Genomic DNA, 27950 nt, shown 5'->3' with positions numbered 1-27950 from the left:
TGCTAGTAATAATTATATCAGTGAACTTAAAAACTAAAACTATTGAACAAGATATGGATGAAGCTAAATTCATTGTAATATTAGACAAAGACATGTAAAGATTAAACATTTTTATTGCGAAATACAATAATTGATATAACAATTAAATAAAATAAATGAACAAATGACGAACATGGACGTATAAGATGACGAAGATTTTTTTAAACTATGATAACACATAATCTTTATTTACATGTAGATAGTAGGTACAAGTATAATCCGGTGCATATCAATTAAGCTTTCGGATCGATTTACCCTTTACCCTTACTCTCCCTTCACATAATTTTACGTTTCTAGGTCAAGAGGTCTTAACTGTTTGTCAATAGCTCGTCACTCAATACACTCTTTGGGACATTTCAAGATCATCAAGTTTTTTTTTGTTTACCATATTCTCGTAAAATTAATTTAGAAATGCTAGAAGTTGATAGGCAAGTTAAATCAGTATGTGTGGCAATTATTTACTTAAGTTAAAAGTAATGAAGTTTTTCATAGCCAGAAGTCGTAGAATAGGATATTTAGCAATTTTTAGAGAAATAGATTTTTATAGTTAATCAGTAACTGTATCTTTTTGAAATTTTTTATGTTAACTTTGCTCTTTCAACGCGTTCTTGTTAATCAAACAATAAATGATTCAGTGTGGAGTGTAGGTAAACACTCATTTTAAGATGACATAGCTACAAAATCAATTTATTCCAATTTGTTATCGGTTCACCTATCAAGGTAGAGAACGCTGCTCAGGACAAAAATAAAAATGGTCACGTGGAAGAAGAGCTAATATCTAGAAAAAGAAATTTATTAAATGATACATTTAAAACACGAGGTCAATACTATTTCCGTAAAGTAGGTCCTTATACGGTAGAAAATAGAAGTAAATAGCTGTATATTGCTATGTTTTGTTATAAATCTTTGAGGTTTATCTACTGGTCTGATGGCATTAGTCCTTGATAGTAAAGGTCCGCATGCGTACGTAGTTTAAATTCTTCGAACACTTACGAAGCGATTTGTTTCCTCGTTTCTAATCCGACCCCTAGGATATGGAACACCCTTCCGGCATCAGTTTTCCCTTCCACTTTTAATATTTACCACCTTCAAGTCAAGAGTGAATAGGCAACTTCTAGGCCAGCGCGCTCCATTTTAAGCTGCATCATCGCTTCCTAGCCTAGCAAGTCTGCAGCCAAGTCTGTAAATTAAAAAAACTTAATGATACAGAGTTACAGGAACAAAAAATATCCTTATAGAGATTTCATCTTTACATTCTGAGAAACGTTACCCTAATGATCAAAAATGTTAAGCCAAAGAATACTTAAACGGAACAACAAAAAGTACTTACCCAGCAATTTCATAACTTGGCATCGTTGAACCCACACCCGTCCCCAAATAGGCTGTACAAGATATCATAATGCGTTATGGATTTCTAAACTGTCGGGTCACTCGTAAGCACTACATAAAAACTTTTATCATGCCCTAACCAGACCGGGTGGACGGCAGAAAGTTCTGAAAGAATGTCCCTTCCACGCCCCATTACTTCGGAGAGTTAGGGTAACTTCATTTTTTATAAGTTTTCGGGTTAGTGTGTGGTGATGATAGACAAACTAACTTTCTCCGCCTCGCTTGAGTGAGTTAGGCAGCAGGTTTTCCTAATTTAAGGGTTTCGCAACTTGCGAAGTTGTAAAGGATGTCTTTTGTTGTGAGTAGAAGATATGGAAATTAGGGGAACTAAGATTAATTTAGACAAAATACTGACACCAAATTAATATGATGTCAATGACACCAAATTCGCACTTCTAAATATAAAAATTGCAAGCGTAATCACACTTAACACAAATTCTGTTCAGGCATAAATATTTATGAATTGAACACCATAAAATTATCTTTCCTTGGAATTCCATGTCTAGAAAAAAGACATATTGAAGTTAGATAATTGTATTATTTTTTCATTCTTCTAATTGAATTGAACGGCAAATGTAAATGTCGGTTTAACATCGAAGAGGAGACGAGATATTTTTATTAGATTTCAGTCTTGGCTGGTCTGCCAATTGACCTAGATGTTGAGTACTTATCAGGTCATTATCGTTGATAGGTAGAGATGTAAACGCCTTACGTATCAAACGCTGATTTAGAATATTCATTCATCATAATCATCATCATTTACAACTTATAGATGTCCATTGCTAGACATTGGGCTCTTTTAGGGCTCGGTTTTTAGAACTATGTGTCCTGCCCATTGCTTTTTCAGCTTCGTGACCCGCTGAACTACGCTGGTTACTCTGGTTCTCCTACGAATCTCCTCATTTAGGATCTGATCACGACTATCCCTTATCATTTTGTAATCACATTTGTCAAGGATCAGTATTAGTACAAAGAAGGTATTACTTTTTTGAATTTTTTGCACCACTTTCTTAATATTGAAGATAGATTTAAATGAAGACCTCTTAAACAAATTGGAGCGATTGCAAAACTTGTGCATTCGGTTCATCTTTGGTCTAAGAAAATACGATCATATCTCTGAATATCGTAAAAAACTGAACTGGCTCCCTATTAGACATCGACGTAATCTACATGTTCTTTCTATCCTGTTTGCCACACTTTTCCATCCCTGGTCACCTCCCTACCTTAAAGATCAGTTTAAATTTCTTAGCTGCTTCGAACGTGATCGCGTCCTGCGTCCCTCCTGCGATTTTAAGCTTAAAATTACTAAATGTAATACGCATGGCTACGCGGAGTCATTTACTATAAAAGCAGCCTCGCTGTGGAACGCACTTCCGGTCGAAATAAGACGCTTCAAATCACTGGCAATCTTTAAAAATCGTGTCAAGAAACACTATCTATCACTATAAATCTTTAGTTTCTGTCATAGTATATTATGTACACTATGCTATTTATTTAACTATATTATACAGATTTAATGTTTTATATATATATATATATATTTACTGTATAGTATGTACCTATTAGAGTGTATGTCTATGTATACGTAATTGTATATATACATGATGACTCCTCGTCTTATCCTTTAGGTTCGAACGTACGGGTTACCTGGGAGAGATCACTTTAGTGATAAGGTCGCCCTTTGTATTTTTATCTGTATCATTTATTATTTTCTTTGTAATTTTGTGCAATAAAGATGTTTAAATAAATAAATAAATAAATAGATTTGAGTATATCCCACTAACCCATGTGATTGATCTTGACCATGGATGATCTTTTCTAATGTTATTTGACCCATTTAATAATTTTCGCCTTGACTCTGTACTATTATATTGTATTCTAAGCCATGATTAGCTAGATAGCTGTACTACATAATATTAGGAACCAACATGGTCGATTCCGGGGTTACATCTTCAAGATTCCTTTCTCAGAAGAATTAGTCTTTTTATTCAATGAAACATTACTTTTAATATCTTACTCTCGATCAAAGATAATCTTATTTCAGAGGTCAAAACAACAAACCTTATATACACGAGTAACTTAATATAAAGGCACCGTATAAAACTTTATGGACGGAATGTACCGAATCTAAGGACAAATTCCTCCGCTATTACATTTTTGCAGTTTCGGTGCTACCCTCTGGCCGCAGCACGATTATTTTATCAAATTACTTAATAAATTTTGTTTAGGTTCGGGATTGGCCGCGTAGTCGTAATTTATGATCGGTTTTACTTTCCAACAAAAGCTAATAATTTGTTTTTGAAATTTCCCCGCTGGAACCGCATCGGCTTTTGAACTTTATTAATTTAATATTAAGTCCTAATTTAGCATGTTTGACTTTCGGGCATGCTGAAGTTACACTGTGAATACTTAGATCCTTAAAATTAAGACAAAATTTTGAGGTAACCATTGCCTTTAAAATTATGTTTCGGTTGTTTAATTTGAACCTTTTCGTTATATTTTTAACAGATTAAGGAAGTCATGTTTGTTGATAATTAATTATTTGAAATGGAAATTTTATCACGGCAAAGTAGAGTCAATAATTAAAACAACTGTTTTGCTAGCAAATAATACCTTAGGAATAATAGAAATTAATGAGTTAAAATGGTTTGAACTCTGTAACAAGCCTATTTACAAATACCGTAGTTATGATGACATCAGAATTGTACTTTTTATTGCTCTGTTAATAAATATCTTACTATGATTTAAACATCTCAGCTACATTATTTCAGATATGTCCCTGCAGGGAAATTAGGCAAAGTTTTCTGGGCCTTAAAATATAATAATACCAACATGGGAATATCTTGCTTTTAAAAATTTTGTTTTTAAAATCAATATTTCATTTCCTTTCCTGTTTATCCATTCTCCTCTCTTCCCGTTCTCTTTGAATTTCCCTTTATTTAATTATTTGCATATTATAATAATATGTACTATTTAGAACTAGGAGATCTATATTCCTAGCAATCACAGGTGGTACTCAACGTAGATATACTTTTATAGGATTTACCTGAAACTCTACCTCATAAGTAAATAAAATAATACTTCAAAAAAGAATAATGTATTCGTAGTTGTGAATTAAATAATAATAATTGAATAACCATTAAGTTCTTCAACCTTAATGGTGAACCAATTTGTTCAAAACGAACTAAAATGATTCAGTAGCTACCATTGGAAAAAAACAAAAACAAAGTCTCTTCAAAATAGGTGATAGTAGTTGAAAGTTATTAATTAAAGTAGGGCAGATAATATTTTCATATTGTAAAAGATATCTAAAACATTCTTTAGAATAAGGACATCAATACAACTAAAGTAGTTTCATGTCAAATTATGAGTTATAAATAGGGGCCGGAAACAAATGAATAGACAATTAATTGACGATCAAAACTTACATAATTCATTTTGACATGTTGTTTGTATCGTTGCCTAGCAACGATGACATAATAGGTAGGTACTATTGTCAATTTCACGACTTAAAATGTCGCCACGCGCCTTCGGTTTATTCAGTTTGACAGCTCTAGCCTGCGGAGACATGTTATTACACGCTATTTTATTTCCTAACGATAATATGTTCGGATAGTATTTATTTTGATGACAGAAAGCGTTGATAAATATGTTTTTAATCATAATAATGCGGCTATTGGAAATTCTGATAGAGAGACCGATAAATAGAATAAAATATTATGAATGAAAATTATTGAAGGTATTTTTATACAACACAATAAGTACATCATGATTCATTTTGTAAAATTTTAAATTTCTTGTAGAAAAACTAGTACCTGCCTCTTATCCCATGCCTTTAGGACTCTACCACCGGATGAACTCCTGACAAAAATTCAGTACCTAGTTAATTACTTTTTTCAATATGATTTGAAAAGAATAACTAGTTATTGAGTTTTCTAAAATTACAATAATAACAATTCTTAACCGGTTGCTTCCACGCAACTTTGTAATTCATCACTAAATGACTCGACACTCTCTACTTAACAGGGCTCTCTCCGTCACTCGTTTCCACTCGTTTCATACAATCGTAGTTCCAATTTCATTTGAATGTTAAGCAACCTAAGTCCATGAAATTTTGCAGACATATTCTAGAAACTAATACCTGTATCTGTGGTGTTTTAGATTTTTCTAAAAATATGTAGTTTTAAAATTACAGGGGCTCAAAGATTTGTATGAAAATTTTAAGACCGCGTAACTTTAAAACCGAATATTTTAACAGAAATCTGGAAAACCACAGACATAGATATTAGTTTCTAGAATATATGTGCAAAATTTCATGGACTTTGGTTGCTTAATATTCAAATGAAATTGGAACTACGATTGTATGAAATGAGTGGAAATGAGTGACGGAGAGAGCCCTCTTAACAAGTGTATTTTACTTGATGTTTCAATTTGTGTAATGGCAAATTTAAAATATCGTTCGGTACAAAATAAAAATAAATACTCACGCTCATTTAAGGGTTGCATAATGCTCTTTATAGGTACTATAATTTTCTTTATTACCTCGGTTTCGGTCGGCTATATTTAGAATCTTCATCCCTAAACGCTTAAGCTAGATAATAATATAGGTAGTATGAACCTAATCATTTATAATGATGTTCAAAATAAGTTTAGTGTAGGTGGTTAAAGAATAGGTTCTTGACATCATAATATCTACCCACATTTTCTACGAACATTACTTATAAAATTTTTGGTAAGCTGCCCGAAAGCTGACGACTTTGTTCTTTTAAAGACGCATCATTTTTGAAACTTTGTCGCTTAATTGTTTGTTATTTTTAAAAGGGCAAAATTTTTTTTTTTTTAATTTTGTATGACATGTTACTTAAAACTAAAATTTTGAACAAACATTATTTATTTAAAACTCTTTTTGTCAAATTATGTGAATACATTATCAATAATAATTGATATAAAAATGAATAAAGTTACAACTTACATTAATTAAGTATATTATAGTTGAGCAGGGGTATTATTTGTATTTAGTGCGTTAGCTAACAGTGGTATACAGATGGATACATATACAGAACGTAAAAAAACATTTTTTGGGATAAAAAATAGCCTTCGCTCAGGGATACAAACTATCTCTTAAATGGATGGACCGTGAAAAGTTACCAGACAGACAGTCATTATTTTCGCATTTTAATATTAGTATGGATTTTTTCGCGTTCCATGGTTGCCTGTTTATTATTTTCCTTTTTTATACAAACCAAATTTAAAACAAGACGTTCTCAATGCGACCCAGTTTTCCAACTATGTTTTTTTACGGGATAAAGTTTTACCTATTCCAAATAAGCAACTCAAACACTCATTGTATTCGGAGGCGGCTTAGGTCTTTTGATCTTCCTTATTGATTGCTTACGTTCCTGCTTTAGGTATTCCTTTGTAACCGAAAAAAATTCAATTTGGCAAAGGAGCGATAAGAACATTTAAGCCTGATCGTAAATAAACTTCGGATGAATTTTGTATTTATTTTGTAAACTTTTTTGCTTGCATTATTTATTCACCTTCGATTTTCGATCCGAAGGTTGTCTGCTTGAAACTTATTTGGTATATAACTTGTACTGCCTTTATTTTCTTCTACTAATTTAGACACTTTGTGAGCCTTGGCCTGGTCCCATTCCTCCACCGGATACCTTCTTTCATTTTCTAACCACTAGAGCCCTACAGTCACTGTCACCATCTCCTTCCTTTATGCATTATTACTAAAAGTAACAAAATAATTCTTGATTTAATTTTACAATTTTTATATTTTATCAAGGTGACAAAAACAAAATTTAAGAATAAAAAAAAGCAGAACTTCTTAACTGAAAGCATAGTTTATAACGTTACCTCATGGTTTAGGTACCTATTGTTTAGGACTTTTTAAGTTCTCTCGCAAAGTCCATGATCATAAACTTCTTACATAAATTTTTTAGTTGTGTCATCTTTATAACCTTCAAGATATGATAACATACTCGTATATTTATAAAATCTGGAAGACATAATATTTTGGTGGCAATCTCATATTGAATTTGTCAAAAGCCCGTTCATTAATGAATAATGAGTATCTTACACAAAAACCTATCAAATCTTACACACCTAGTCCACCGTGCACTCGTGACCTCAGGGACCACAAGTTATAAAAATAAAACTACGGCTTGTAATAATACGTAGGCAGGTTTACTGTCAAGGACGAACAGTTTACTATAGTAGTCTTGAATTAGCTTATGCTGCTTGTACAATACCGCGAGTTAATGACAGGTAATGCCATCTATAATCTGATCTACGAAACATATTTGATCGTGAACATACCGCCCACCAAGAACAAACATTTAATTGGGAATATCCATGTGATATTAAGTGTAATTTTAGTATCCCACCACTGTCACTATGTGCTTGGGGGATGATCGTACAAGGTAATTTATACTTTTGCGCTTAATATACTATGAACTAAGTTGAACTTTTGAACTTACAAAATAATAAACGCATTAATTTTGTAGGTACATTATAAACTAATCAAAAATATCAATATTTCTTGTAACCATAATAATATCATGTGAATCCCTTACATTACATAATTTGTAATAGATTGATTAATATTGTAACACACTGGATATCGTCGTCGCGCTATCTCATTCGCTAATTGGAAACTCCGATCCTATTATACGAGTAAGTAGTTTTGAGGTGACGCTACGAGTTACTATACAATATTTACCTATGATATATTCCGCACTCCGTACCTAATATATAATATGTATTGTAAATTCAAAAGTGTATCTGTCAACTTGTTTGTTACTTTATTGGGTACGTCTCAATACTACTCTTCTACTTCTACTTGATTCATTCAACACAACCCATTGCCAGCTCACTACTAAGAACAGGGCTCCACTCAGAATGAAAAGGGTTTGGGGCATAGTCTACTATGCTGGCAAGTGTAGATTGGCAAATTTCACACACCTTTGAGGCTTTGAGAACATCACGGAGATCATGGGGATACAATGAATGGAGATTATATCTCAATTTATTGTAAGAACTTAGAATTAGTTGATCCACCTAACCTTCGCTGAGTTTATTAAAAATCTTTTCCATGGGTCGACGTTATAGAAAAGGTTTTTAAAAAACGGTTTGAACTATAAGTTAAAAATAGTCAGTTAGTCAGTATAGAGCAGAACCAGTAGTTTTTTAGAATAAAATAAACTTATAAGTGCTACCATCACTGGTTTGGAATAGGCACACTTTCTCAGGAGAACTAGCAAGAAATGTATGCATTTATAGTGTACCTAGATAATCTAGATATAGATAATTTTGGAGCATCAGCAAATAGTAGATAATAATACAAAACGGTATTAATGAATGCCTATAAAAATTATGCACTTCCTACTAGGTACTTTAGTTGATTCATACAATAAGTTATTATCATACCTACAAACCATAGGTATGCAATAAAATATGACTACTAATTCACCTACCTTTATGACTTTTATGACCGGCATACAGCTAGCAACAAAGCTTGTAGAGTAATGAAATAAACTGAATAGGCGATTACCACCTGTACTCCATAAGACTTAAATGCTATATTGCTGTGTATTTTTGTGGGAAAGTAAACATAGTTTGTTGTATGCGAACCAACGTGGATATTGTGGTGTAAAAGCAGGGATAACATCTTTATTGACGGAATACATTAGTAATGGGTATAAAGATAAGTGACTTTTTTCATTAAGTTCCGTACCTACTATATTTAGCGATGATATTATGATAAAAACATTCAGTAGATCAATTATAGCTTTCTATTTTTTTTTAGTAGGTAGCTAGGTAGGTGCACTAAAGCATTGTGATTTGAGAGAGTGTCTGATGAAACTTTATGAAAGTTCGGACAAGTTTTTTATCAGTTCCTGTTTCATTTGATTAGGTAGGTATTCAAAAAATATTAGACATGTTTAATTTAAGTTATTTTTTTTGAAAAACTTATTAGTTTTATTTGGAGGTAGCTTAGGTACATTTAAATGATACCTAATTTATCGAAATGTTATAGTTATAACTCATAATAAATGCAATAATTACTAAATAAAATTAAATATCATTTGCTTAGCGGTAGCGTAAAACGTGAGGAAACCTGGATGCTTGAGAGCTTTCTATAATGTTCTCAAAGTTGTGTGAAGTCTGCAAAATCGCACTTGGCCAGCGTAAGGCCTGTTCTCAGTAGTGAGCCTGCGATTAATCATAATAACGATAATTAATTAAAAAAATAACCTTAATCAACCCTTAAATAGTTCCAAGCTACCTAAAAGTATCTACAATTTTTAAGCATTAATGTAAAAAGTATCCGAACAGCGTACAGCTACTTATTAAACTGATTTAATATCATATTTCAACACAGCGTATATTACTCCATGTGCTAAATATTTATACTTTATACCTAACTCCGAACGGCTCGGCTCCGCCCATGACCGCATATAGGTATGCCTATCTCTTTTTGTCAGTGCAGAAATAACTGAAACAGGTAATTTATATCAGTAGGTACACCCCGAGAAGTGTAGGCTTTTCTTTGAAGCCTACCTAGGAACCCCTTTCACTTTAATAATCAACTTTGATCGTAATCAAAATGTATTGAGATTTGAGAGAGAGCGTTTTCATATAAATATAATCTGACTAGGTGCAAGATATTATTAGATATTTGATACACTTAGAATAAAAATAGAATCACTACCTTAGTAATTATTACAAAGGAGAGACTGAAATATTGAACGTTATAAGTTCAAGTTCTAAAGTTCGTAACTCATTTACACGACACCGTTCCGTTTCCGTACAATTTTTGAAAATTGAAGCCCTAATAGGGGGTTGTAATTTATGTAGTCCACGCAGACGAAGTCGTAGGCATAAGCTAGTGTATAATCTGGAATCTGGGAATTGCGCGATTTTAAATTATAGATTACGCGTATTGCCCTTTTTTGTAACACAATTTTTTTTCCAATATCTGCCGCTTTACCCCATAGCAAGATTCCGTAAGACAATACTGTCTCAATCTAAGATTAAACAGTTGAAATATTTTAGAAACTTTGAATTTCACTATAAGTACTTATTTTGTACTTAGCCTGAGACCTGCCAAATTGCCTCGTGCAATAAAGTTTATAAACCAGCTTTTATGTTACGAAATAATACGAACCTAAATTATTATGTTCCCAAAAATAGTATACGAAATAATTGCTTTAGTTCAAACAATATGATAATAGCTTAAAACAATATTGGCGGAAGTATTCCCCTAGTTAATTATGCGAACTGTGTAGAATGCAGTATGTTTTAGAATACATTAACCGTTGCAAATTAACCGTTATCGGAATTCAGAACGTCTGACGTGCCTCATCGCATAGTTGGTTTACAGGGCATTATTAGTTAGGATATTGTGATAAACTTTGATTTCAACACTGTATTAGTCCTGTGATTAATACAGTGTTAAAGTCAAGTTCAGAGTCAGAGTCACTCAGTGAGCGTTGGGTCACTACGTGATCTTAGATATGAGAAGATCCGTAGGAGAAAGACCGACCAAGCGCGAGTCAGACTCGCGCACCGAGGGTTCCGTACTCGGGTAATATTTCCGACATTTTGCACGATAAATTAAAAACTGTTATGCATAAAAATAAATAAAAACCTGTTTTAGAATATACAGGTAAAGCCCTTTAATTTGGTGCAGTTAAGTACCTTATTTGAAAATTGAAACACATTTTAATTATTTTTTAATGATGTTACCACAAATTCACAATTTCTGGATTTATTCTTTTACTTATGCTATAAGTCCCTACCTACCTGCCTTTAATGATTCTAGGTCAACGGGAAGTACGCTTTAAGTAAGTAAGTATAAGACGGACAGAAAGATAGACAGACAGACAGCCAACAAAGTGATCCTATAAGGGTTCCGTTTTTCTTTTTGAGGTACGGAACCCTAAAAACCGATAGACGTGTAGGTGAAGGTGCCAGAATCGAGACCATTTTAGGGCTATCTGCACCTTAGACATTGTTATATTATAAAGATCGGGTACACTTCTCGTACCCGTACCGGTACTCTTTCGTACCATTGCCCTAAATTCTTGAGCCACGATGTTCTTCTTCGGATATCTATTTGATACTATATCTAAAATATATCAATTTCCTTTTGCAGATGAACCGAGCAATACAGGTGAAACCAGCGGACAGCGAAAATAGAGGAGGTAAACGGAAAATTACTATTTTATAAAATTTAATTTAGTTTTTACTAGTTGTAAGTTTAGTCAGTTTTATTCTTAGAGTCAGGGATGTTTACAAGTGTAGAAATAAGGCTAAAAGTAGACTTCGAAGTGAGATTTCCAATTTTTTTTTAATTGTGCATTCATAATTTTCTCTCATAGCTGGTACATACTCTCGTATCTGGCATTGCAAGTCTCATAGTCTACATTTAGTTTTACGAAAACATACCTGCTTAATATTAAGCCATAATAGTTCATTATTATTGTAATAAAAATAACAGTTAAAAAGACACAGTTAAAAAAATTCAGTAATAAATCTTTGGTAGGTACGTATATAAAAATAGAAATTGTATGACAGTATAAATACTTGTTTTAATTTGCCAATATACTGAGTGACCTTACAAGATTATACTAGTAAATTAATCAAAATATGTGATACTTTCATATCTTGCATGGCATGTTTGAAAGTTCACATTAAATTTTATGAAAATTTACATATTTTTAGGCCTTAGTTATTATTGAAAACAATTAGTGGTAACTCTTCAAAGACACAATAATTACAATATCTAAAACGGTAGATAAACAAAGATAGAGACACCTATATTGTGTGTAAGTAGTATAAAATCTACTCATGTGGTATAAATACTCGTTTCAACTTGCCAATATACCAAGTGACATTACTTTCAATAGGTATCGTAAAGGTCAGGCTATTAATTGCATGCCTCAAAGTACACAGACAGTTTTTACGAAATACGCATATTTCTAGGTCATAATTAATTATATATTGAAAAAAAATGAAATGGTAACCGTACAATGCCATTATTATAATAGAGCAACTGCTGAGTTTCTTGCCGGTTCTTCTTAGTAGAAGCTGCATTCCTAACCAATGGTAGAGTAAGAGATAAAGCATAAGATACACTAGTCTCAGAGGAAATAAATAAATGGTACGAATATCTGTATAAGATATTGTAATAATATTGTCATATTGGAACGAGTATTTTTGTACTCCTATGTCGTGCAAAATATACTCGTTCCAATTTGCCAATGTACCTACCAAGCGACCTTACAGTCCACGGGTATCGTAAAGGGTAAGGCCATTAATTAAAATTTGTCCCCGTAAGCTGGTCCGAAATATCTTTTAGTAAACTTGTTATATTGCCATTTTGCTGGATGTTTCCTTCCGTAATAGAACACGTCTACCCTCTCGAAATAAAGGGGCCAGAACCCACTCGACCCGGCCGAAAAATCTTTTGTGAGTAAGTAAAAATTTTATAGCAATTTATTGGGGCCTCGAGTACCCGACGTGACCGGTGGCTGGTTAAATATTGATATTGCCATCAGAAATCGAATTATTTCTATAATTTTCTGCGAGAAACGTCACGGATTGACGAGGGACTGAGCACTTCACTATTGATTGGATCCATTTTGACAATTATTTCTCGCACAAAACCTTTTTAACCCCCGACCCAAAGAGAGGGGTGTTATAAGTTTGGCGTGTGTATCTGTGTATCTGTCTGTGGCATCGTAGCTCCTAAACTAATGAGCCGATTTTAATTTAGTTTTTTTTTGTTTGAAAGGTGGCTTGATCGAGAGTGTTCTTAGCTATAATCCAAGAAAATCGGTTCAGTCGTTTGAAAGTTATCAGCTCTTTTCTAGTTACTGTAACCTTCACTTGTCGGGGGTGTTATAAATTTTTAATTTACACTTGTGTAGAAATGTGTTTTGGTTTTAGATTATCGAATTGTTTATGTGATCCTGCGGTGGCTGTTGACGTAAATTAAGTACGAAGGGGTGGTCGTCAACGATCATTAATCAATGTAAAAATATCAGGATAGTTGGATGATTTATTACTTAAAACCTAGTAGGTACACAATGGTAGATATTATTTAGGTATGTAACCTGAAAATATTATAAGCTACTTTTCACTCATTTATGTTAGGTAAACTTTTACTTTACACTTTAATATTTATATTATATCCATAGTTATAACATAGATATGGATATCTACTCATGTGGTGATAATACCGTGACTGACTGACACAGTCAAAGTCAAAGTCAAATCATTTATTCAAACTTGGCATTATATTGTACTTTTTTTCATAGTTGTTGTTTTTGTAGTATGATATACCTAGTGGTGATAATTAATTACATAAAGTTAAAACTAAAGCTACGAAGGTTCCAAACGCGCCAACTCTGACAACGCAAAGCTTATATACAAGTGGATCTAGACTTTACTAGTGACTAAAGACTACTTAGCTCTAGAGATTTTACCCATAGGTTTTCTCTATACGTAATGTAAATATGCACTAAAATTTAGAAAAATTCCACCAAGATCCTTTAAAAACCTAAATACACATAGACGGAAAGTTAGGAATCATATTCTAGTCGGCCAAAATTTTTACGAAAAATCCTAAAATAGCCTCAAAATATAACAAATTATGGTATTTTATTTATATGACCAGAGTCAGTCCAAGCTTGATTACAAAATTCGAGTAATAACTTAAAATTTAAAAAACCCCCGACACAAAAACCTCTATAAGAAAACTAGAAAAGAACTGATAACATTCAAACGGCTGAAACGATTTTCTTCCATTCTCGATTAAGCAACCTTTCAATCAAAAAAACTAATTTAAAATCGGTCCATTCGTTTAGGAGCTACGATGCCACAGACAGATACACAGATACACACGTCAAACTTATAACACTTTTTGGGTCGGGGGTTAAAAACAGGGTTTTGCTGAATGTTTTTTTTTTTCTTCAATTTCGTCCTCATTGTTCCTCTTACTAAGTTGTATTTGACAAATAGGTACACGAAGGATTATTTCCACTCGTACCTAAAGTGACCCTTACGTCCGAAAGGGTTAGTAATTCGCGGTCGTCCAATATATACGCCATGTTAACCCCCAAGGAAATTATAGAAACTTAAACATAGAATCACTTGTAGTAGTGATGGGACACAAGTGATTAAAACTTTCACCAGTACAATAATTTACTATCACTTTATTATATTAAATGAGAAAGAGTGATAATATTAAAGAGATTTACCTACTCGATTTCACTAACTGAGTAAATATGACCTACTCATCTGTTTTGGATTAATTAATGTCAAATCCATCAAATGGACAGAATATTTTGTAGTTATATTCTGACGATCGTTGACGATATTGTCGATATTCCAATGACGATAGAAGTTTTAGTTACGATGTCCTACTAATAAGTATTAATTGAGATAATTTGTGTTTGTTTGTTAGTTTGTCCTTCAATGACACTGTAACAGAGTTACGGATTGGCTAGATTTTTAGCGTGGAAATAGCTGATGATCTGGAGAGTAACAAAAATTAGATATTATTTAAGATTTAGATAGAAAATTAAAGAGTGCCGACGGGATTTTTAAAAACCTAAATCCACACAAATACCCCTGATTTGTACCATTTCATTTTTTTGTAGAAATAAAGTTCAACTACTTGACCGACTACATTACAAATAAAATATTTATTGTGTTTTACTATAGACCTATAATACTAGTTTTTACAATATTTTCGTTCACTTTATAAACCAAATTGAGAGTTGGCCATTTTATCTACAGATTGAATTTTTCACTATCCATATTATACGAGAAGTAGTACGTACAAGCGAATTGAAACTTTTCACGATAAAATCAAAGCCAGTTACGTAGGAAACGAACGACTCGCTGGTAAATAAAGTTCTATCCGAGAATTCATCAATCATCGTTAATACTTTATTAAGCAACAGGTTTCCTTACGACTCTCGCAGATTCATAAAACGAGCCAAGTGCGAGCCGGACTTACATGCCGAGGTTCCGTATATAGTATAGGTCTTTGAGTTTTGATTTCTTTGCGAGTGTCAAAATATGCGGCATAAACGGCCGCATCTTTTGATATTTTTTGATCTTTTGATTTTTTCACTGCTTCAAGGGATTAACAGGGCTCTCTCCGTCACTCGTTTCATACAATCGTAGTTCCAATTTCATTTGAATATTAAGCAACCAAAGTCCATGAAATTTTGCAGACATATTCTAGAAACTAATATCTGTGTCTGTGGTGTTTTAGATTTTTCTAAAAATATGTAGTTTTAAAATTACAGGGACTCAAAGATTTGTATGTAAATTTTTAAGACCGCGTAACTTTGAAACCGAATATTTTAACAGAAATCTGGAAAACCACAGACATAGATATTAGTTTCTAGAATATGTTTGCAAAATTTCATGGACTTTGGTTGCTTAATATTCAAATGAAATTGGAACTTCGATTGTATGAAACGAGTGACGGAGAGAGTCCTCTTAAAGAGTTGAATATTTTATATAAATTTCAACTTCCTTCCTTCATGCTTTTCTAAGGGAAAGGGTCTTGGCAAACAGACAACGAAGTGTTTGAGTTACGGAACCCTAAAAAATGAAGTTTTATTTACGTACATTCCGTCGCGTGACTGCTACGATTATTTCAACACGTCGTTTGCTGGAATTATAACCGCATTTTAGACGCTCATATAAAGTAAGCTTTTAAACACTAACATCCATTAAAGTAAATGAAACTCGCACCATTGTTTTTATTTTCATATTAGGTACACAATTTTTATCAGGTTTTGGGTAGCAGCTTAACTTTTTATTTTAAATAAGTTTTGATACCTAGTTTTTCCGAAAATATAAGTAGGATTAGATATTATATTTTTCCAGTTTTGTCGTAGAGTAAATGTATCTATGTTAGTCTACATAAACAACAGTTTTAAAAAGTAGAATATTCTGCGTATAAGTTCTACTAGGTATTTGGCAAATTTTAATTGCATTAGAAACCAAATAGGCACCTACATTTTTAGGTAATTAATTAAAAATCGGGCAAAAATTTAGCTTTCTAGTTCTATTTCCAGATATTTTTTATTCAGTGTTATTTTTAAGATTAGATTTAAAGCTGATCTTGGTTATGTAATTCATAACTAAATATTATGATCACTGCATTAACTAGTTAAAGTCAGTGAGTCTATCAATGTGATGAAATTATTTTGTCCCAATTTTCACTAACTTAGGATTCCTGTTTAGTAAGTCTTGTTTACAAACATTTTTGGTAGTATCTTTATTTTAAACCGAGATAATGATTTCCAAAAATTCTATTTTACAATATTTTTTGAAAGAAATCTTATCAATAATGGTACTCTATTTACGTGCCACAGAAAAAACCAGGCCAAAAACGGCTGACGCAACAAATCGCACCCTTCAACTTGTAATGGCCTTCCACCCGATCCAATCATCTGGTGTTACACGCACGGGCCATCATCGACAAATCTATATAATTCACTGCTCACCGAAATCCCTGCCTCTGTTAAAACATATCGCGGGAAAATAAATTTTTCAACTTGCTTGTCCTAAATTTTCTTTAATTAAGGTACCTATCTTTAACAGGGCTCTCTCCGTCACTCGTTTCATACAATTGTAGTTCCAATTTTATTTGAATATTAAGCAACCAAAGTCCATGAAATTTTGCAGACATATTCTAGAAACTAATATCTGTGTCTGTAGTGTTTTAGATTTTTCTAAAAATATGTAGTTTTAAAATTACAGGGGCTCAAAGATTTGTATGAAATTTTTTAAGACCGCGTATTTTGAAACCGAATATTTTAACAGAAATCTGGAAAACCACAGACATAGATAGTTAGATAGTTAGTTAGGTAGGTAGATAGATAGTTTCTAGAATATGTCTGCAAAATTTCATGGACTTTGGTTGCTTAATATTCAAATGAAATTGGAACTACGATTGTATGAAACGAGTGACGGAGAGAGCCCTCTTAAACGTCGGCATTACCGTCACCCGATAGATGCCCACCGCTCTTGTAGTATTCTCATGCTCCGCTGTCTTACGCTGCTTGAATCCAGCGCGGTAGTTCTTTGCAACTAGCTTGATGTCATCTGTATATCTGGTGGAAAGGTCTGAATACGCTGCACTTTTTGGTGTGAGGTCACCATTTTAGTACCTTGTTACCCCAACTTCTAGTAGAGAAAGCTATACTCAGAGTTTCTCTACGTAATCAGAAATGAGGGACTCCGTAGAAAAACCAGCCAGTGTCATAGCCCAACCGGCTGCGAAGCTGAAGTGGCAAATGTTTTTAGGGTTCCATACCTCAAAATGAAACACGAAACCCTTATAGGATCACTTTGTTGTCTGTTTGTCTGTCCGTCCGTCCATCTGTCGTGTCTGTCAAGAAAACCTAAAGGGTACTTCCTGTTGACCTAGAATCATGAAATTTGGCAGGTAGGCAGGTCTTATAGCACAAGTAAAGGAAAAATTCCGAAAACCGTGAAAACTATACCAAGTGGGGTATCATAATGAAAGTGCTTTATCTGTACCTACATTACAAAACATACTTTTATTTATTTTTATGTATAATCGTTTTCGCTTTATAGTGCAAAATGTCGGAAAAATAATCGAGTACGGAACCCTCAGTGCGCGAATCTGACTCGCATTTGGCGGTTTTTTTAAAAGCTATAAAGATATATTTTGTGTAGGAATTATGGATAATGAAGTAGGTAAGTGAATTAACTGTGAATTAACTGCTTTTACTTATAGGTATCTAGGTATTTGTAAAAATTTATTTAATCGCATTGCTAATAAAGAGTGGATAAAGTTCTGGTTTTATAAATGAACATCCAATTGCTACTTTCAGGTTCGCTGATTTTATTATTATTATTTAGCAAAACTATTTTAATAAACACACACATAAACTGCCAACGATAGTTATGTACGAACGTCACTAAAAGGCTTTTGATGAGTCGAATTTAATTATCGGCCAGCCTTCCGTGGCTTCGGTGATGGAAAATTTTTGCCTAAAATTTTTATACGGCTTCGCTTTATTTTATGAAAAATACAACCAGAAAGGTTAGGTTGTGCTGGACCATTTCGCCAGAATTTTATTCGTTTTATGGCGTCCTGTCACGACTGATGCTTATTCTCTTATCCCCCAAATATTACGCGCTGGAATTCGTTTTATGTTTAGGTTATTCATGTCTCTTAATTGAAAACCTACATTTGAATCTGCGGGATTTTAGGTCTGATGCATATTTCATTTTGTCCCAAAAAAATCGTGGTGTGTGCTTTCACATTCGTTATTGTTAAAACCTGTTTTTATACCAAACTCTCGGCTATTTGGTAAAATAAGTTGTAACCTTACGTAGTCGAAATTTCAACAAAGCGATTACAAGCCATTTGCCTCCTCGTTTCTGATTCAAACCGCTAGGATATTATGGGATGCCCTACCGGCATCAATTTTCCCCTCCATTTTTTATAGAGGTACCTACCTTAAAGTCAAGAGAAAAAAAACATCTTCTACGCAAATGCGCTTCATGTTAGGCTGTATCACCACTTTCCAGCATGTGTGGTTGCAGCTAAGCGCTAGTGTATAAATTTAAAAAAAACTTATAAGGTAATTACATGCCTATTATATATAATAAAACAAACTTCTCTAGTTACAACATGCGATTTTATTTTAACTTTTAAGTAAATTATTCTCATTTAATCGATGTTTTGAAGTAGGTAGGTATACTAGTAAATATTCAAATATTCATGGGCAAAACTACACAGATTACACTGGAGCTATAAATCCTATTAATCTATCTTCTACAGGATTATTTTTGACGTTGGGCATTTCGATTTTCAATGTGATAGCCGCTCTAAAACAGTAATTTATTGCGGCGCTTATGTATTTTGCTTGCAGAGAATACTATAAAATAAAATAAATATCTTTTAAACTATAACAACCTATCCGTGGGAATTTAAAAAGAAACTGTTTTTTTTCCTTGCCTTGTGCTTAGAAACTCCACAATCCTGATTTTCTCTCACCGTACTAGCTACCATATAACAGCGATAAATCGGGAGTGTTTTTTTATTATTATTATATAAGAATACCTATTAGTCAAGTTAATTATGACTAATATTGCCCTTTACCTTCCAACTAAGCATAAAGCTTGAGCTAGGAGTGGTTACGACAATAGTTCAGCGGCTTCCGGATATCAGTTCGTTCCTTAACCGTTAAGCTATTGAGGCTCTACATTGGCATCCTTATGTGGTTGAAATCCAATCTACTCTCACTGCTACGATTTAGTGGTGAACGCACCGGCCACACAGGCTGCGTATGCGTCGCGTAAGCGTAGACGTAGTGCGTATCATTGAGTTGTAATCATGTTGTAATGTATGAAACTGTATGAGACATGGCATACCGCTTGCGTGGCGAAAATGTTCGCGTAGACGTAATGCGTGCAGTCATGTCTACGGATTCACGCGCGTCGCTACGCGTGCGTCACGTGTACGTGCTTGGTGTGAATCGGCTTGAATAGGCATCTTCTATTGCTTATCATTGCTTTCGTCAAGGTATGGTTGTCGCTAAGCGCAAGCCTATCCCACAGTAAAAAGATGCCTATTTTATAAAGGAACAAGTGCACAAAATTTCAGATAAGCCCAAGGGTTTGGGCAGGACTTGACGAGTCAATCAGTGAGTTACGACTTTTATTTTTATACTAGAGGATACCCACGACTTCGTCCGCGTGCAAGTAGGTTTTTGAAGACCCTGTGTGAACTGTTTGGTTTTCCGGAATAAAAAGTTGTCTATGTCAATAACATGGACGCAAGCTACCTCGGTACCAAATTTCATACAAATCGGTGAAGCGGATGGGTTTTTAGGAATCCCGTGGGAACACTTTGATTTTCCGGGATAAAAAGTAGCCTATATCCGTCCCCAGGATATAACCTTGTACCAAATTTCGTCAGAATCGGTTAAACTTTTGGGCCATGAAAAGGTAGCAGACAGACAGACACACTTTCACATTTATAATATTATAATATGGATAAGTAGTATTTAGGTTTTTACGATTAATGTCCATAATAATATATCAAGAATGGTAAAACAAAGTAATCTACAAAGTACTCTTATCAATCAGAAATTCTTACAAAGAGAGCACCAACAAAATGCTTTACTTTCACACGGGCGTCGACACAAATATAATTTCCGCAACACCTCAGTTTACACGGCAAATATAACTAATTGATGTTAGCACCCATAACAATTGCCTTGTATCTGCGCACGCAACCCCCGAAACTCTTTCATGAATAATTAATCATGTCGTGGAATTGGATTTAGTCGAATTTTCAAGTGTTATTCGACTTATAATAATAATAATTACTTACTCTAAATAATTATTTCGCAAATAACACTTTGTTAAGTTTTAACTTAAAATCAAATGTAACAAGTGTAAATTAAACATTTATAACACCCCCGACAAGTGAAGGTTACAGTAACTATAGAAAAGAGCTGATAACTTTCAAACGGCTGAACCGATTTTCTTGTATTATAGCTAAGAACACTCTCGATCAAGCCACCTTTTAAACAAAAAAAACTAAATTAAAATTGGTTCATTAGTTTAGGAGCTACGATGCCACAGACAGATACACAGATACACACGGCAAATTTATAACACCCCTCTTTTTGGGTCGGGGGCTAAAAATATGTACCTACGTTAAGAAAGTATTTTAGTCGTAGGTCGTAGTCTTATTTTAGTTTCACCACTGGTTTTAGTAAAGGTGTTTAGTATTTTAATGTGATTGTTTGACTTTCATTTGGATAAGAGCATCTAGCGAGCTCGAGGCAACGTGGTAGGTATGTTGTAAGGAGTTTCTTGACAAAATGGAGGTCTTATTCATACAGAGCGCTTTCTTACTTTCCAAAGAGTCGGGGGCGACTATTTTGTGCCGAGTTAGAAAATCGTTTTTGAACTCCTATAGAATCGTAGTGGTCATACTTATTTTAAACTTCTATTCTGAAAACTCTTTTCCATTCCAAAAATAGTCTCGTGACCGTAAAAATAAAATATCCATCAAGATACTTGAATCATACTTATTTAGGAAGACTAATTATTATTTATTACTAGAGGGTGTCCGCGACGATTTAGGTTTTTAAAAATCCCGTGGGAACTCTTTGATTTTCCGGGATAAAATGCCAATGTCAATTATAGGGACGCAAGCGACCTCGGTACTAAATTTCGGTATGGAACCCTAAAAACATAACAAAGAATAATACCCACCAAAAACATTTCATGTAAAAAGGTAGCCAAGACTCACAAGTTCATAATGTTTTCACTGTTAAAAAGTTATGAGATCTCTAGTAGAGCCAAGCCCCTAGCTGAGCTTAGATTTGTGCTGGCCATGGGACCTATCCCAAGTCCAAAGTAATATAGCTCTTAAATGTTCTTGACTATATCACATTTATAACAATAAATAACAAATTACTTAACTTACAAGCTCTGATTCTACAAACCCTACATCTTGGTAAAAAAAGGACGGCTTGGCTTAAAGGTTAAAAAAGTAGGTACACATACAAAATGTGCATTCTATTTTCGGCTCATCTTGTAAAATCTTGTTCTCTACAAAATCAAATTCTGGTAAAACGTAAACGAGATTTGGTCTCTCATTGCATTCATGCCGCGAAGTATTAATTTGGCCACCACAACCTTCACATAGTACGTGTGCACCGCTTAGCACGTTGTGGCTAGAATTTACAATAATATCACATCGTTCTGGGCTAGGCATTCTGCTTCGGTGGGCACGAGTGAAATGAAAAGTGCACTGAATTATTACATTTATCTACTTGTTGTATAGAAGCGGATGTTACTTAGCGGAAATCCATGATATAAAAGGAACCAAAAGCTTAATTTGCTATAATCTGCTAAACCAAACAAATCTGTATGGTGCAACATACGTAACGTAATGTAACGTAGGTTTATAGTTCGGCGGCTAAATTGCTGATTCATTAGTTGTTTTTATCCACCATTCTACGTATTGAACTAAAAAGACAAGTTAGAAAGGAAAATTTTATATAATTAGACCCAAAAACTGGGAAACTTGTAAACCAAAATATAGAAGTATATATTTTGATATTAAATTAATAATGGATAGGTACTATCCAGAATGTGTAGTAAACATTCTTGAAAATTCCCACGAAGTTATGAAAGGGCGTTCGTGTTACACAACTCATATTGCTAATGTGGAGTGTGAAAGTGGGTGGGATGTATTGGAACAGGATCGGAAGGGAATTACTGTGGTTGCCACTCGGAAGTTGGCGCTGCGGTTGCGAATAAGGCTTCGATCACATTGCATTACGTAATACTACGACAAATAGGACACGTGACGTCATAGCATCTTATTAATATTATAAATGCGAAAGGCGGATTGTTAGCTTATCCTTCAACTTTTACTTCACGTCTTCAAATTCAAAGAAGCAAAAGATCGACATGATTTTTTGTATAGATATAGTTAAAAAGCTTGAGAGCGATAGGCACCTTTGGTTGCGGAAAATCGAAGAGTTTTCAAGGGATTTTAAAACCTAAATGCGTGTGGACGAAGGCGTGGGCATTGATAATTGATATTAAATTATTTATTATTGGGTAGTACCCAGAACATTATTGAAAATTTTCCAGGAAGTTATGATACAACATTCGTGTTACACAGCTCATATTGCTAATGTGGAGTGTAAAAGTGGGTGGGATGTATTAGAACAGGATTGAGCATTATTCGGTTGCCACTCGGAAGTTGGCGCTGCGGTTGCGAATAAGGCTTCGGTCACATTACATTACGTAATACTACGACAAGTAAGACTCATGATGTCACAATATCAAACAGCAATCCTGGGTCGGAGTAAAAATTAGTTAGGTAGGTATACTTGTCTAATAATGAATTCTCAGTACAAGCTCAGTATTAGGAAGTTGGCGGTGTTTCACGCCTGTGCCTCAGAGAGACGTAAAGTTGTCAGCCCTGCGCCTGATCTCTCTCCGCTCATGTCAGATTTCTCTCCCATCAGATTATGAGATTAAGGGAAATAGAGCATACACATATTGTATTTGCACACACACTAATTATTGTGGAGTACATAACCTCCCGCGCAGATGGTAGTCTCTATAGAAATTGGCTGCCGTGCGTGAAATTCAGTCCAGAGCGTTGTATACATTATACAGAGGTTAGCTTAAATATAGGCCGGAATAAAATACTCGTAATATCATATCATAAGGTTATTCAAGCCACACTTATCACACTAATTTAATATTATAAAATCGAAGTTTGTGTGTATGTTCGTTACTCTTTCATGCAAAAGTACTGGACGGATTTGGCTGAAATTTGGAACATAGATAGATTATAGCCAGGATTAGCACATAGGCTACTTTTTATCTTGGAAAATCAAAGAACTCCTACGGGATTACTGTACTGACCAACCCCTCCTCTGCGTGGATGGAATTTTTGAATATTCTATCTAAAGCACATCGCCCACGACGAATTTCAGTAGCAATACACGGGCGTATCTTGAAAGTGATTTTGAATCGCTAGAATAGCGTGGGCGAAAGTAATGAAAATTTTAAGTTTCTAAGAGTAAATAGTTTATTGGTAGCGTGCTCCAAACATTTAAGCAGCTTGGATCTTCTATTAATTTCTAAAACGTTTCTCTAAAATTTCATTGAGTTTAATGTTCAAATGAGAACCAAGTAAGCTTAAGCTTAAATCATATCGTTTAGAAATATGAAACCAAATTCTTGTGCTGGAATTTAACCCACTTTAAATATAAGTAGTTATTCAAAAGGAAGTCAAACATTACACAATTACCAAAAGAACGAATACCAGAAAACATCCCGAACGAGCGATGTACTGAAAAGAAAATTTCAATTCCTGAAACGTCGTGAACATCATTAAAATACTAGAAGTAGAAAGGCGTGTTCCCGTAGACATTCAGCGGGAATAAAGAACGAGAATTGAATAAGAAAATCGCACTTACGCTACGTCAATGTGATCGTGACCTAATCGCCTCGGTGCCAAGTCCGTATTCAACTAGGCATGGTTATTAAATTGCTGCAAGCTATCACCATCTGCACGTACAGCTAAGATAGCGACAAGAACAGCTAAATTTTAATACACTATATTAACATTTATCCCGTCGGTATAAGGGTTGTTTTAGCGTGCGCGGTTTTAGAATATTGTAACGGTTTTGTAGACAGTTGGGCCATTATTGCCTTGCTAAATAGTTATTTAAATTCAACACTTGATCTTAATGAATATTGGTATTAGTGAAATGGGGACGAGTGATTTTGTATATCCTACGGCTTATATTTGAATAGAGTAATAAATGCTTATGTGTTTGTTTTGTTGTTGTACCGTATTACCCACTAAAGCGGGTTATGTAATATATCGGTTAAAAGGGCATTTTCCTTTCAATAGGTATTTATGTAAAAATATTGTAAATCAATTTTTAATGATTAAACAAATTATACTTCATGTCAAATTGATAATTAAAAACTGGTCAGTTGCTATGAGTTTTGGCTATAATAATTATTTCCCAAAGAGTAGCTTTTTAACCCCCGACCCAAAAAGAAGGGTGTTATAAGTTTGACGTGTGTATCTGTGTATCTGCGTATCTGTCTGTGGCATCGTAGCTCTTAAACTAATGAACCGATTTTAATTTAGTTTTGTTTTTGTTTAAAAGGTGTTTGATCGAGAGTGTTCTTAAATCTTAAAATACCTAATTTTTTATATCTGATTTATATTTTGATTAATATTTTTAACCCTTTACATTATGCATTAAAACAGGGAATTTCTTTGAACTTTCTACAAAAAATGGATCGATTAATCAATCAGATTTCACTTCGAAGCTAATTAATACTGGACCGTGCGTAAATAACGAATTGGAGTGTGATCAATCATTTTGCCGGAATAAAATTATTCTGATTGGGGAGTCGTCTGATTAAAAAACCGGTCAAGTGCAAGTCGGACTTGCCCACACGAATGGTTCCGTACTATTGTAAAAGGTATACCTAAAACTTTTATATAGAACGTGAAATTTAATAACTGAATGCGCCATCTATATGTGATTTAGTAAATTAATTTTTCCATGAACATATTTAAATTATTTTTTGTGATTTAACCGTAAATTCACGGTTTTCAGATTTTTTTCCTTTACTTGTGCCTTAAGACCTACCTACCTCCCAACTTTTCCTTGACAGACACGACAGATGGACAGACAGACAGACAAACAACAAAGTGATCCTATAAGGGTTCTATTTTTCCTTTTGAGGTACGGAACTCTAAAAATACCCCTTTTTCATCTGGCCCCTTTGAAGCGTTAAAACCCTTTAAGGGTTTGGAGGCAACGTTTTAGATTGGATTTCGCTGTTGCAGAATTATGTTCCGTTATGGTTTTATTTAGGGGTAGAAAAATACCATCAAGTGCGAGTTGGGTTTATTTAGGTCGGCAGGTTTAAAAATCAACTGGGAACTCATTGATTACAAGTGTAAATTAAAAATTTATAACAGCCCCGACAAGTGAATGTTACAGTAACTAGAAAAGAGCTGCTAACTTTCAAACAGCTGAACTGAACTGATTTTCTAGGATTATAGCTATTCAAAGTGTCTGAGTTTTCCAAAACATCATTTTCAAATAAATAATTATGTATCTAGGCAACGTCCATCTCGACAGCTTGACATTTGTCAATTGACATAATATTATGAACCTAACGGTTAGTTAACCTTCTTTTCTACAAGAAAACTAGAAAAGAGCTAATAACTTTTAAATGGCTGAACCAATTTTTTTGGATTTTAGCTAAGAACACTCTCGATCAAGCCACCTTTCAAACAAAAAAAACTAAATTAAAATCGGTTCATTCGTTTAGGCGCTACGATGCCACAGACAGATACACAGATACACAGACACACAGATACACACGTCAAACTTATAACATCCCTCTTTTTGGGTCGGGGGTTAAAAAGTAGCCTATGTCACTCTCCAGGTCTTTAACTCACTGTGCAAAAAATCTGTCGATCCGTTGTTTCGTTATGGCGTGATTAAAGGACAAACTTACAGTCAAACACACTTTCAAATTTTATAAAATTGGTAGTTTTTCAATAAAAATTTCATTGTGCAGGATAATATATATTTTAGTCAATGCAGAATCGATAAGATTATGGAACATGAAAGCGGTAGCCTTACATAAAATTAAATCCATTAAACCTGAGGTAAAGCTCTTAAAAAAGTGAAAAATAAACGCAAAGCAGAAGCAAAATAAGTAAAAAAGCAGAGGTTTATGAGGTTTATAGTATAATGAAGCTTTTAAAATATTAATATCTAATGTGAGCACATCTAGTAAGACAGTAAAATAAGATCATTCATTTAATTCATCACAACCCACCACCGGTCTTCGACTGAGAACAGCGGGGTGATTCGTTAACTCAGTGTTTAGCACTGAATGATAGCCACCGACATCATTTGACACTGGTTGGTTCTACATCGCTGCTTCACTGAGTGGTATTAAAATATTTTTTCGTAGAAACTTTCAATGGATTAAAAATTACTGTCCAATGAACTCGGTAGTTATTATGCAGTGTTAGACACTGAGTTAGCTAATCAGTAGGCTGGTGGTTGTGACCATAGTTGATAGCAACTATCTTAAACTCTTCTCATCCGAGAGAAGAAGAAAAAAGATATGTAGTATACCGGCATTGAAAGTGTATGAATTTGTTAGTGATTATCTCAAATTGGTATAGGTTCAGGTTTAACTAGTTTGATTCTAATTGAATTTGTAAAGATGGGGCTGGCAATGCTGGCATATAGGTTACCTATAAAGCTATGTAGTATAGAAATTTTATCCTCTCGTATACATGAGTAATAACAATTCCATACTACAAAGTACAACTCCCTGAAATACCTAGTTACTGTATCTTACGTTTCAGTATCTTTGTTCTCGTCAAATTTATTATATCCGGCGTTATACTGTAGTCTACAAACGTAGCAATCTTTGACGTATCTTTGAAGTTAAGCCCTAAGGAACCGCAGGCTGACATGACTATGTATGAGAATAGGTTACTTACTTTGTCTGTACGGTTTGTATAAACTTTGAATGTATTTACTACTCTGTAAATTTTGCAACTCTATACCTAGTGCCTTCACGACCTATAAGACTACATACAGGGTATAACCATAACCTGTATTTTTTAAAAGTTCAAAATGTATTACAAATAAAATATCTGACTGACGCTAGAGGTCAACGAACGTTGCGTAAGTAGGCCACTCGGAGGCAATGCCGCGTCATAGGTGGGGCATTGACTTGAATTTTGCGCTATACATTGCGCGTTTGAAGACTACTAAATAACTAAAACTACGAATTAAGGCAATTTATTTACTAAGGTTATTGGCATCGTTAGCTAAAGTTCTTGTTAGCGTTCAAGTTACACCTGTATTTTGATCATCAAAAGCTTCAATAGC

At 34.0% G+C, this 27950-nt stretch overlaps 1 protein-coding gene and 1 long non-coding RNA gene across 8 annotated transcripts in view; one reads left to right on the top strand and one right to left on the bottom strand.

The window, feature by feature from the left end:
* Positions 1-27950, top strand: part of LOC123869656 (CUGBP Elav-like family member 4) — an 895280-nt gene that overhangs the window by 622469 nt on the left and 244861 nt on the right. For all 7 annotated transcript variants that reach the window (XM_045912648.1, XM_045912647.1, XM_045912646.1 and 4 more), the window contains one exon: positions 11597-11645. In XM_045912648.1, coding sequence (XP_045768604.1) covers positions 11597-11645 — 49 coding nt within the window. The remainder of the gene's footprint in view (positions 1-11596; positions 11646-27950) is intronic.
* LOC123869663 lies at positions 11-27083 on the bottom strand. The gene is made up of 3 exons (XR_006796937.1): positions 26899-27083; positions 2909-2914; positions 11-39 (listed from the first exon to the last, which is right to left on the bottom strand). It is a non-coding gene; the product is annotated as an uncharacterized LOC123869663 (long non-coding RNA).

The sequence above is a fragment of the Maniola jurtina genome, chromosome 11 (assembly GCF_905333055.1).
Source record: "Maniola jurtina chromosome 11, ilManJurt1.1, whole genome shotgun sequence".
Lineage (NCBI taxonomy): Eukaryota > Metazoa > Arthropoda > Insecta > Lepidoptera > Nymphalidae > Maniola > Maniola jurtina.
The sequence above is the reverse complement of the archived record's forward strand: the minus strand, read 5'-3'. Positions and strand labels throughout refer to the sequence as shown.